At 35.2% G+C, this 13,996-nt stretch overlaps 1 protein-coding gene and 1 non-coding gene across 2 annotated transcripts in view; one reads left to right on the top strand and one right to left on the bottom strand.

Annotated features, from left to right (window-relative positions):
* Positions 1-7,372, top strand: part of LOC132552112 (dmX-like protein 2) — a 94,613-nt gene extending 87,241 nt beyond the window's left edge. Inside the window, exons 44-46 of the mRNA XM_060216255.1 lie at positions 579-668; positions 1,705-1,832; positions 2,204-7,372. Coding sequence (XP_060072238.1) covers positions 579-668; positions 1,705-1,832; positions 2,204-2,416 — 431 coding nt within the window. The 3' untranslated portion in view covers positions 2,417-7,372. The remainder of the gene's footprint in view (positions 1-578; positions 669-1,704; positions 1,833-2,203) is intronic.
* Positions 7,373-12,513: 5,141 nt separating this feature from the next.
* On the bottom strand, positions 12,514-12,585 carry Trnaq-cug (transfer RNA glutamine (anticodon CUG)). The gene has a single exon. It is a non-coding gene; the product is annotated as a tRNA-Gln (tRNA).
* Between the last annotated feature and the right edge of the window lie 1,411 nt (positions 12,586-13,996).

Genomic DNA, 13,996 nt, shown 5'->3' with positions numbered 1-13,996 from the left:
GTATAAAACATAAGTGATGAAATCAGAATGGCTGTACTAAATGCTGTCAATACATGTCATATGTAATGTACCATTGAATATATTATAGAAATCAGAGTGCTCTGCTATTCATATTAGAAATGTTGTATTACATTGTAACTATTCACATTGTCAGCAAGCTATGCAGATCATTTATTGAGTAGGGAGTATTGGTTATAGCTATTAATTGTTGAGAGTCTCTAGAGAAATGATGTCAGAGAAACTATAAACTTTATTTGTTTTACAACAATTGCAAAATGAGTTATTTCAACTTATACTAATCACTCTTGTTTGCCCGGATGTAAGTGTGCCAGAGGTCTAATTGTGGGAGGAAACCAGAGTACATACGGAAAACCCACATGGTCGGGCAGGTGACCCTTACCTTTTCACATCCGTTCAAGGAGTCAAACCTCGGACGGCTAGGTGAAATGTGAGTGCGTAATCACTGCGCCACCAGAGAACTGGTGTCAGAGGCTTTATAGAGAAATAGATACTGGGATTTTCTGGGAAATCTTTTTTCTCTTTCTGTATATATGACATTGAAAGTTTGATTGTTTCAGCGTTTATCTGCCATGAACATGGCTGCCCTGCTGTAGTGTATGCACCACACCATCAGCTCCTGATCAGTGGGGGACGCAAGGGAGAAATATGTATCCTTTTGTAAACATGTAACTAAAGTAAGATGTAAATCTTATACTAAAACTTACCTGGTAAATGTAACATACAATTACAGTTGTGTTTTGGTAGAAAAGATTGTCATCTATTCATCAGGATAATCAGGCGATTGTACAGTGTGTTTGTGCTACAGTCATAGCTTATGAATACATTTAACATCAATATTTAGTTCACCAGCCCAAAGGGTATCTGAGTTTATATCATGCTGCAGCACATAGTCCATTTGTCCTCTGTCATTTGACATCTGCCAAGATTCAAGTCTTTCATTTTAACAACTTCTTAAAAACAAAATGTCCAGGGTAAGGATGTTTTTCCTGTTGCACACTGAGATGAAGTGACTGTCAAGTTCTTTCAAGGTCTTATAGGTCAATTGTGTTCAAATCTACAAATGCCTTCTTCTCAATTTCCAATATTCCTGGGGTCTTGATATTTGTTCAGTAGTAAGCTTGATAAAGGACATTCCATTTTGTTGAAATGAATTTCAAGGTCAGAGGTTTCAAATGGGTTAAAATCTTCAAATGACTACACAAAAAGTCCAAGATCATATTAATTGACCTGTATTTGATCTGTGTTGAATGGCTGTCAAATTTGTTCAAATGGATGTCCTTGGCTGACTTTTCAACCTCACATGAGTCAAATATGTTAAAAACCCTCAAATGACATTTTTGCAGTAACTTAAAGGCCCAGGGTGAAAGTCTTTGTGTAGAAGCATGCTTGAGAAATGGGATTTCAACTTGGCCAAATTAGAAGATTCAGAATTTTCATAACTTGCAGAACAGGTGAACAATATAGGATCATTAGGCCTCTTGTGTTAGTGAATCAAGTCTCAAATCAAAGAATCAAATCATAATAAAATCCAAACAAAAAACAGGTTTTTGTTAAACAGTACATTTGTTTCTAATGTATAATTATAACTGTTTCATGGTTTGAGATGTGTGATTAGAGTCATGGCATTGGGATATATTGGCCTTTCACATATTGTGCATTACAAACTCCTTGACTCAAGACCAGGTATATTTGACATCAGACAGAGACAGATACGCCACACATTCCAGGCCCATGACTCTGCTATCCGGTGCTTGTCTATGGACCCAGAAGAGGAGTACTTTGTAACAGGATCGTCTGAAGGAGATATCAAGGTAACACCTACTCACTTAAGGCTCAGCCAGGTTTGGAAGAATTATTGCTCTTTGCTCTTTTCAGCATGTGCTATTTTCTGTAGATTGTCTCCATCAGTTTTCAACAATTTTCTTCCTAACATATTTGGATTTATTGAAATACATTAAATTGCATTTTTTCTCAGAGACATTTTGGTGAGACAATACAATGATATACTGGTAATTTCTCTTGCATGGGATGGACATATGTTGTTTCAATCGCTGTTTTCACTACTTGTGATTCGTACTTGACAAGATATATATAATGACAGACCTTGAGACACAGTAAGCTTGTACACCCTTTTTGGGGCCTTTAAGGTAGAGAGTACTAACACAGGTTTTTTTAATGTTAGGTATGGGGCTTGGACGTTCACCAGCTGGTTGTAGGCTTTCCAGGAGAACATAGCAAAAACACATTCTTCCGAAATATGGGTGCTGCATCTGGTGTGACTCAAGTTTCTATTGGCTCAACACATCACATGTTCTCCTGTGGAGTTGATGGGTCAATGAAGTTCAGGGCCTTACCAGAACGTGAGACAATTGTAAGGTACTGGTCTGCCACCTAGAGCTGTACAAGGTGACATTTAGGATACAGCTTTGTCCATCTCCATGGAGATCGCCATGGAGACGGTGGAATTTTCCACCACACTTTGTTGTGATTAGAAACGGATTTGAAATGAGACTGTTGATTTTTTGCCAAGAATAAAAATTGTTATGCTTTCCTGTTACAATGTAGGTTACATATGCTTGAAAAAGTTTAGAACTTTGACTTGTTATATTATGTTGGTGTTTTCCCTCAAAGAAGAATTATTTTGTTTTGTTTCTGTTTTTTCTGAATATGTGTATTGAATTGTTTTGAATCAGATTATTCAGAAGCCATATCTTGTAGTCAAATTGATTTCTATTGTAAAAGAACTCTTTTAAGATGTCTATTACCATCAAAGATTCAATACCAATTAATATGAAGAGACTGGTAAAAAGTATGTTTTTGTTGTTTTGCTTGTTAACTAAATAGAGATTAATTGTGAAATTTGTCAAAATTTTTATGTGTAAGATATAAATTGCATGAGACTAGATCAACTGCAACAGGACTGGAGAAAAACAGCAAAATATTAAAGGGATGCCATTTAGAACTGGGGGGAAACCACATACGACAGAGGCAACCTACCTAGAATTGATGGAAACCACATTGAACTAGAGGGAAACTACATGGGACAGAGAACAACTACTTAGAACTGAGGTGGTTTTAAAGAGGGAAACTACCTAGAACTGAAGGGTAACCACATTGAACTAGAGGGAAACTTTAAGGGACAGTGGGAAACTAACTAGAACTGAGGGAAACCACATTGCAATGGAGGAAAATTCCCTAGAATTGGAGGGAAACCACATTAAACTGAGGGTAACTACATTTATCAGTGAAACTGAGAGAATGTTCATAGAACTTGTTTTAAGAGAAAGCACAGACACCAACTACAAACATGCTACTTGCCCCTTTGAGAGCCGAACAAGATATGATTCAAAAGCAATAGTAGATTATTCCAGTTAAAGAAAAATTTCAATGATATGAAGATTTAAAATTAAGATTAACAAGTATGCTGCATAAAACATGTTAATCAAATTATTTGCCAGTGAAATTTGAACTGTGATAAACAGATTCTGTGATAAAAAGAATTCCTTTGAGAGGATTAACCTGTTGATATGTTACTAAACTTTCACATCAATGAAGTTAAGGTTTAAAATGGTTTGAGGTCAGGTTTTGGAAAGATTTAGTAAAATTAGGAGTAAATACAAGCTTTGAAGAAGTTATTTGTTTTTTTCATCTGTTTAATTAAAAATAAGTTGATAACATAATTTTTACTTCAGCTGTAACAGAATGTAACTCTTAAATGATCAAAGTTACACACACTTCACATCTTAATAGAAACATCATTAATGTCAAAATGTTCAGATTAAATGAGCCTGAGAAAGTCTGTCACAAGAATTTCTTCCTGAATATGCTCAACTGTAGGATTGTTATAAAATGATCTATAGAATTCCTTGTATATAAGTTTGATTTGGAGATGGTAGTCGAAATTATTATCATTTCAGAAAAGTTTCATGCTGGCATTCATATCATCCCTCCGCTTTCTGTTTTGATATCCGCCATAACAAATGTAGAGCCACATTACAGCAATACTATAACTGCACATTAACAATTCATAACATTGAGACAAGGGAAGCATTTCTTACAGGGTTAGTTCAGCATACATGATAAGGGAAAAGTATTGGGTGTATTATGGCTGAGATGGTGGAACGTCAAGTCTGGGGGAAAATTCATTAAGAACACTTAGCATTTGAAAGATTTAATTAATATCACATTGGTTCCACATACATGTATTAAGATCTTAACAATATCACATAAGAGTTGTCAAGGTATTGTCATGACTACTTGTGACCTTGTCCTGTCTGTCGCTACTTCAGCTTCTCTGTCATGTTTCAAAATTTATTTACATAAGTACTTAATGATTAATGATCATTGTAAAGAGTGATATAGAATATTTGTAAATACATACTAAAGGAGGTTTGAATAGAGGTTGATAATGGATATAACTAGATTTTAGATATATTTGAATTGTTAATAAATATAAATAAATCCAATATTGAATGTGCATAGTGACATTGTGTGTGTTAGAGTGATAGATCAAATGCTTGTCTTTAGTCAGTGATTTCATTGATTTAGCCATTAAATATTTATATGGTTGCATCAATTCATTAAAATTGAATGTGAAATAATTGTTTATTGTCAACATTAAAGAAAAGGAATGGCCATTTTGCTTTTAAATATCAATAAGGATCCGTGATTAAGATCTATAATGAATTTTATTTATATCCGACATTAAATATGCACAATATATCACTTCATAGTGTGTTATCATCTCACCATGTAGTTATTTATTGATATTACGTGAGTTTTTACTATAGAATTAGAATATTCCTATGTGTAAGGGTCATAACCTTGTATAGAGTGTATTAGTGTTAATCTTATTGTAGTCCTATCTTATGTTAGGTGATTTTAGTCGTGACCAGTAAATATAAACCATTTGCGTGAAGGGGTATAAAAGAATCCCAGTAGTTCTATTGGCAGATATTTAGATTCTTTCCCCTAATGTGATACTTCTTAATTGTGTATCTGATATGGTATATGAGGCTCAATGAATGAAATATTTGTTTGAAAAGTCACTTGTTTAAACGCAGTGGTGTTACCATAGCAATGGTGTATTGTGGTAAGATTACCTGGTTGTCATGGCAATGATGTAATGAGGTTAGATTACTTGGTTATGAAGGCAATGGTAAGCGGTTGCCATGGAAATGATACAGTGATGTTTGCTTACGCAGTTACCAATGACATGGTGTAGTGAGGTACTCGAATGAAAACATTCCATTTGATCTTCTTGTCAAAGTCAACATTATTTCCTGTCGTTATTTGTTTGGTAAAATATTTGGAGGATATTGATATAACCACAGTGACATTCCTTCATTCCATACAACTTTCCATTTTTAGAATAGCTTTTTCTTTACCATAGGAATAACTTCTACCGTTTCAACATTTAATTATATCTTGTTTTCTCGGTGAAATGGAAAAAAAATGTACTTTTTGTCACCTTTGAAATACAATTGATGTTAACTTTTTTCTCAGAGCAAACAATTTCTCCATAATCACAGCTTATGTAGGGTTTAAGTCAGAATATGATGGCATTATTCTGTCACCATGGAAATCATGACATCATTCTGTTACCATGGAAATCATACTGTCATCTAGTCATCATGAAAATTATGACAGATCTGTCACCTGCATGAGAATCATGGTGTCATTTTGTCACCATAGAAACCCTGCTATCCCCACCCATTCTATTGCCATGGAAATCACGATGTCATTTTGTCACCATAGAAACCCTGCTATCCCCACCCATTCTATTGCCATGGAAATCATGATGTCATTTTGTCACCATAGAAACCCTGCTATCCCCACCCATTCTATTGCCATGGAAATCATGATGTCATTTTGTCACCATAGAAACCCTGCTATCCCCACCCATTCTATTGCCATGGAAATCATGATGTCATTTTGTCACCATAGAAACCCTGCTATCCCCACCCATTCTATTGCCATGGAAATCATGATGTCACTCTGAAATCATTATTTTGTTCTGGTTGATTCCACCGACTTTCATCTAGTTATGTTTAGAGGAAATGTAGAGAATGTGTGATGAATCATTTGTTTCCATGGTTACTACTAAACTGTGATACTTTTTCTCATATGTAAATTAGATATATTGAATGTGAAAGTGGAATGTTCTTTGACTTGTGGAATATCTAGAAGCATGCAACTTTCAAGATGTACATTGTGTTATTCTATGTGTATGTATCATAGAAATTGTATCATTGTAGGATGTACATGTTGTAAGTAATATTGATTACAGCACTTGATAATGTCAAATGAAAGTTTAGTCGGGGCTGAGCAATATCTGGTGTATTAATTAGTCTGTGACGACATTACAAATTTCCATTATGTTGCAGTATTAGATAATAGATTTGTTTTATTTGCATTGTGCATACTAGATTTTTTAAAAATTCATACACTATATACAGTATAATATGTATTAAGATACCTATGTCAAGACAATTGAGTGCAATGTTTGTAGGTTGCCTGCATTCTGATATTCACTGTGTGTGACTTAGCCCTGGATCTATGTGTCTGCTTTCTCTGCATGGGTATCATATTCTGAAGAATTGAGCCAAGGAAACATGTCTATTAAGAGAAATTTCTTACAATATTTGTTTTTAAACTGGAAAATTGATAATAAGTCTAAGAGAAGTATTTGTCTTTGCCTGTATGTAGCCTACCTTGTACCACTGCTGGCCAATGTGATCTGTAAAACAAACTGGTATTCCTAGTTTGTGCATGTCATTCTGTTTGTACACACCTTATTTACTCTAGGTGTGTTGGCATTTGTTTACATAAATAGTTTGTGTATGATGTGATCATACTTTGAATGAATTGTAAGCATACACTCAAAATGTAAGTATACATTGTGTTTTTACCATACACACATATACATTATGTACAATGTATACTTACAAACCTATGTAAAAAAGTGAACTTCATCTATAATGTAGCTAACTCTGAGTAAACTACAACAGTACATTCTTTATAATGTAACTGGTTACAGAACTCTTTTGTTATAACATAACTTGTGTCGTTCCTGTGTATACCACATGACAACAGTCCACCTGTGCTATACATAGCCTAGTTTGTCGTTTCTCTAAAAGATGAAGGTGGTGTTTTAATCATTGAAATAATCTGATCTGATGAAATTGTGTAAATTAAAGTTAGCTAGACTCATTCCCGAGTAAATTTTCTACCACAATAAGCACTGATAAGTCATTACAATTGTTGTATATATAAGTATTTATACTACATGTGAATGAATTGTATGTCTGTGTGTCTAGATACAGTGGTATTTACTGTGTATCTAGATATAGTGATATTTACTATGTGTCTAGATACAGTGGTATTTACTATGTGTCTAGATACAGTGGTATTTATTGTGTGTCTAGATACAGTGGTATTTACTGTGTGCCTAGATACAGTGGTTTTTACTGTGTGTCTAGATACAGTGGTATTTACTATGTGTCTAGATACAGCGGTAATTACTGTGTGTCTAGATACAGTGGTATTTACTGTATGTCTAGATACAGTGGTATTTACTGTGTGCCTAGTTACAGTGGTATTTACTGTGTACGGTGTGTCTAGATACAGTGATTTACTATGTGTCTAGATACAGTGGTATTTACTGTGTGCATAGATACAGTGGTATTTACTGTGTGCCTAGATACAGTGGTATTTACTGTGTATCTAGATACAGTGGTATTTACTGTGTGTCTAGATACAGTGGTTTTTTAATGTGTGGCTAGATACAGTGGGTTTTTAATGTGTGTCTAGATACAGTGGGTTTTTAATGTGTGTCTAGATACAGTGGTAATAACTGTGTGTCTAGATACTGTGGTATTTACTTTGTGGCTTGTAACAGTGGTTTTTAAGGTTCGGCTAGATACAGTGGTAATTACTGTGTATCTAGATACAGTGGTATTTACTGTGTGTCTAGATACAGTGGTATTTACTGTGTATCTAGATACAGTGGTATTTACTGTGTGCCTAGATACAGTGGTATTTACTGTGTGTCTAGATACAGTGGTATTTACTGTGTATCTAGATATAGTGATATTTACTATGTATCTAGATACAGTGGTTTTTATTGTGTGGCTAGATTCAGTGGTATTTACTGTGTATCTAGATACAGTGGTATTTACTGTGTATCTAGATACAGCGGTAATTACTGTGTGTCTAGATACAGCGGTAATTACTGTGTGTCTAGATACAGCGGTAATTATTGTGTGTCTAGATACAGCTGTAATTACTGTGTGTCTAGATACAGCTGTAATTACTGTGTGTCTAGATACAGTGGTATTTACTGTGTATCTAGATACAGTGGTATTTACTGTGTGTCTAGATACAGTGGTATTTACTGTGTATCTAGATACAGTGGTAATTACTGTGTGTCTAGATACAGTAATTAGTTATTGATAAGCTATTTTCAGCAATGAAAATAAATTCAAAATCAGATCAATTTAGAATACAGTTAAAAACTAATCATGTATACTCTGGAACTAGTCAGGGTCTTGTACAACATTGAGGAGAAACCTGTTGGGAATACATGTTTTTATTTGACTTGTGTAGTGGTGAGGCATGGTCACCAATATTTGTGTGTCTCTGTGTTGTTTGGTACGTGTGCTATTTAATGTGATACAGAAAACTGTTATATACACAACTAAGTTACATCTGAATAAATATGAATCAGTATAATTTGTCTTATTTGTTACTTACAAATGTCTCGTCAAGGGCTGCAATCTGAGCATATCATCTATCTGTTAGTATGGGAGAAACACATGTGTCAGATGTAAGGGAAAACTTGTGTGTTTACTAAGGAAAAAGAGAGCTTACACACTCATTTCCTCTAACAAGAGGTGCAATGGGCCTGCATTTTCCCCTTAACGTTTGTCAAAAATAGAATTGATGTTTATCACAAATACATGAACACCTACACCCTTGGCATTTAACCTATGAGTGTTGATTGAGAAGTTGTGAGCCTTATATTAAAGAAGTAAAGCTCTACTGTTCTCATAATATTCATGGTGTATTTTTGTCGGTTTATGTCGAAGAAGTAGCACTCTAAAATAAACGAGGCAAGTGACTTTTGCAAAATGGTCAAAATCGATGAAAGAACAGATTCGATATTTGTATAACAAAGGAATAACACCCTAAGGATATCCATACTGATATGGTAGCAACACTAGGGAATGATGCCCCTTCATATGCTACAGTGAAAAAGATGGCAGGCAGAGCCTTGGGGATGATGCCTGTCCTGGAAGGCCTGTCACTGTTGCAACTCCAGAAAAGTAAATAAAGTCCATGGTATTGTTATGGCTGACAGGTGAGTTACAGAGAGTTATATTGCCAGTACAGTTGGTACTTTACAGGAAAGAAGAGTACGTTCCATTTTGAAAATGAGAAAGCTCTCAGCCTAATGGGTACCAAGACTTCTGACCTTTGATCAGAAGCACACCAGCCGACTTGGTCGCATGCTAATATGAACTTTTTAGGGATAGATCCTGCTAACTTTCTGCAGAGGTTTGTGACTATGGATACAACGTGGGGCCATCATTTCACCCCAGCAAACAACAGTCTAAACAATGGAAGTACCCTGGTTTACCCCTGTCAGAGAAGGCAATGCCTGTTCCATTAGCTGGAACCGGTTCCCAATTTCGGTCAGATGATGACGTCATACATGCAGTGTAGGACTTTCTGAACGACCAAGAAAAGGACTTTTTTAAAAGTGGCATTGGGGCCCTTAAACATCGCTGGCAAAAGTGTATAGATACTGAAGGGAATTTGTATAGATACTGAAGGGAATTTGTATAGATACAGAAGGGAATTTGTATAGATACTGAAGGGAATTTGTATAGATACTGAAGGGAATTTGTATAGATACAGAAGGGAATTTGTATAGATACTGAAGGGAATTTGTATAGATACAGAAGGGAATTTGTATAGATACTGAAGGGGATTTGTATAGACACTGAAGGGAATTTGTATAGATACTGAAGGGGATTTGTATAGACACTGAAGGGAATTTGTATAGACACTGAAGGGAATTTGTATAGACACTGAAGGGAATTTGTATAGATACAGAAGGGAATTTGTATAGATACTGAAGGGGATTTGTATAGATACTGAAGGGGATTTGTATAGATACTGAAGGGAATTTGTATAGACACTGAAGGGGATTTGTATAGACACTGAAGGGAATTTGTATAGATACTGAAGGGGATTTGTATAGATACTGAAGGGAATTTGTATAGATACTGAAGGGAATTTGTATAGACACTGAAGGGAATTTGTATAGATACTGAAGGGGATTTGTATAGATACTGAAGGGGATTTGTATAGATACTGAAGGGGATTTGTATAGATACTGAAGGGAATTTGTATAGACACTGAAGGGAATTTGTATAGATACTGAAGGGGATTTGTATAGATACTGAAGGGGATTTGTATAGATACTGAAGGGAATTTGTATAGACACTGAAGGGAATTTGTATAGATACTGAAGGGAATTTGTATAGATACTGAAGGGGATTTGTATAGATACTGAAGGGAATTTGTATAGATACAGAAGGGAATTTGTATAGATACTGAAGGGGATTTGTATAGATACTGAAGGGGATTTGTATAGATACTGAAGGGAATTTGTATAGACACTGAAGGGAATTTGTATAGATACTGAAGGGAATTTGTATAGATACTGAAGGGAATTTGTATAGATACTGAAGGGAATTTGTATAGATACTGAAGGGAATTTGTATAGATACTGAAGGGAATTTGTATAGATACTGAAGGGAATTTGTATAGATACTGAAGGGGATTTGTATAGACACTGAAGGGGATTTGTATAGATACTGAAGGGAATTTGTATAGATACTGAAGGGGATTTGTATAGACACTGAAGGGGATTTGTATAGATACTGAAGGGAATTTGTATAGACACTGAAGGGGATTTGTATAGACACTGAAGGGAATTTGTATAGATACTGAAGGGAATTTGTATAGACACTGAAGGGGATTTGTATAGACACTGAAGGGGATTTGTATAGATACTGAAGGGAATTTGTATAGACACTGAAGGGGATTTGTATAGACACTGAAGGGAATTTGTATAGATACTGAAGGGAATTTGTATAGACACTGAAGGGAATTTGTATAGATACTGAAGGGGATTTGTATAGATACAGAAGGGAATTTGTATAGATACAGAAGGGAATTTGTATAGATACAGAAGGGAATTTGTATAGATACAGAAGGGAATTATGGTGAACAATAATTCAACATAACCGCCAACACTCAAGCCCATGAGGCTCACAACTTATAAATCAGTCCTCGCACCAGCCAAATGTCATAACATTTGGTCAGTTGGTTATTGAGAAGACGTCGCTTTAATTCCTAGAACAGATATTAGCAAAAGCATATGGGAAAATAACCTTACAATAATATTCGAAATGCTAATATCCGGGGAATTACCCCGGGATTAGAATCATGTCAACGTCTGTCCTGTCTTTAAAAAAATGGAGATGAACATAACCTCATTAATTACCGATCTCTTTAACATGTATCTGTTGTAAAATTCGGGAACATTTCTTCTAAAGTTAGGGGCGACCTAGGAAACAAGAAAATTCTTTTTTACTTATAGCACAGCTTCCGCTCTAAACGCCCTATTCGAATCGAGACATCTCTTCCTCACAAAACCAAAACAAATAAACTGACTTTATTATTATGGACTAGGTGTTTGACAAAGTTTCTCATCTCTATTTCCTGTACAAAACAAGATTTTATGGAATTAATGCACAAAGTCAAATGAATATCCTTTTTTTTGGTCGACCGTACCCAGTCGGTCCTTCTCAGAAGTATAAAGTTCAATATGGTCCCAATGATATCTGGTGTCCCACAGGGGAAATTACTTGGACCAATTCTCTCTTGACACATATCAACGGTCTCTCTGACTGCATTCAACACAACACCGTCCGACTCTTCGCTGACGATCATCTACAAGCAAATTACCTCTAAGTAAGACGCCTCCTTCCACTGCCTTTCATCCGAACTCTTTGCCGTCAATCATTTAGACCAATTCTTTTTATTTCGCTTTGTCGGTAGAGCATCAGACTTTTAATCTGAGAGTCTTGGGTTCGAGTCCCTACATGGGCGCTAACATTTTTGAAACGTATAACATAACTCCTTTCACCTGCAGACTGAAAAGCTCGCAGAAACATCGTTTGACTAAACTATTCTTTCTTGATGTTTTACATGAAGAAATATGTGGTTAAACTCATTCATGGGTTGATATGACAATATATATACGATGGAGATTTAACGATTAAATGAATTTGTTATGATATATTTTACAAATACAATGATGTTCATCATTAACATTTTGCTGCAGATAACCGATTCGGTTTAACGGATAAATGAACGTTGAACTTTGAAAGACAGTAAAATAAATGATATGCCTTCAGGTTCTACCGAGACTTGAACTCGGATCGCAGGATTCAGAGTCCTGAGTGCTAACCATTACACCATAGAACCCTCTTAATACGTTGAAGTGGTACATTTGTGTTTTGGTGATAAGCCATCCAACACACAGTGCACATGCAATGTGTTTTCGTATGATTCTTTGAAGATGATTTTCTTTATACTTGCTTATCACTATGAATGTGACAAAAGCTAAATTCAGTAGGAACACCTTGTTCTATTCAGGTTCTACCGAGACTTAAACTGGGATCGCAGGATTTAAAGTCCTGAGTGCTAACCATTACACCATAGAACCATTTGGTAAAGCAAGGCGCGTTCTTAATTAAATACCTAGAAAAGAACGACTGGATGAAGGAATGATGTCTTTTGTTATTACTTTTTGCTGACGTAATAAGAAGCAGTCTTTATTTTTCACTATTTCTTATGTTTTTATAGAATGATATTTAAGTCTATGCGAGCGAAATCTCAACTGATTTTTCTATCATACGAGTTTTATTAATCGAGTCCTGTTTTCTTTCTTTCATACGAGTTTTATTAATCGAGTCCTGTTTTCTTTCTTTCATACGAGTTTTATCAATCGAGTCCTGTTTTCTTTCTTTCATACGAGTTTTATTAATCGAGTCCTGTTTTCTTTCTTTCATACGAGTTTTATTAATAGAGTCCTGTTTTCTTTCTTTCATACGAGTTTTATCAATCGAGTCCTGTTTTCTTTCTTTCATACGAGTTTTATTAATCGAGTCCTGTTTTCTTTCTTTCATACGAGTTTTATTAATCGAGTCCTGTTTTCTTTCTTTCATACGAGTTTTATCAATCGAGTCCTGTTTTCTTTCTTTCATACGAGTTTTATTAATCGAGTCCTGTTTTCTTTCTTTCATACGAGTTTTATCAATCGAGTCCTGTTTTCTTTCTTTCATACGAGTTTTATTAATCGCGACTTAACGTATTTCTTATTTTCTGATACTGTTAGCTGGATTATCAGTAGCGTAAACAGTCAATGTCATTTCGAGGAAGGGTCCCATTTTAGTAGTTATTCACTACCCATATGAATATCATGCACAAGCTCATAGCGTTCTATCACTATCTTTTTCCCTTGAAATATATTTCTAAATACTTATTTTGTTTATCTAAATAATTGTTTATACATGACTAATTTTGCCCAGTCCTTTCTCTGTTAAATTATCTTTTAATCTTGTAAGTTTTTCTCATTCAGTCTGGGTAATACTTTAAGTCAGCTTCCTTTAGTCACGTGATCGGTCAGTGGTCATTGATCCTTAGAGGGGGTCTCCAATTAGGGGCATGCGCATCGGTCAGTTTTAATTAGTTTAAGAAGATTAACCACTAGTCTCTTTGTTCTCTGCAACTCTTCGTTATTTTTATGTCCTAACGTTTATTTCGACGATTTTCTAGATAGACTATATCTTGGTATCCAAACGTCACCTATGTCGCTTTTTTCGGAAAGTGTGTA

This window comes from Ylistrum balloti, unplaced genomic scaffold (assembly GCF_031769215.1).
Source record: "Ylistrum balloti isolate Yb309-2 unplaced genomic scaffold, AGI_CSIRO_Ybal_v1 Utg370236, whole genome shotgun sequence".
NCBI classification, from domain to species: domain Eukaryota; kingdom Metazoa; phylum Mollusca; class Bivalvia; order Pectinida; family Pectinidae; genus Ylistrum; species Ylistrum balloti.
The sequence above is the reverse complement of the archived record's forward strand: the minus strand, read 5'-3'. Positions and strand labels throughout refer to the sequence as shown.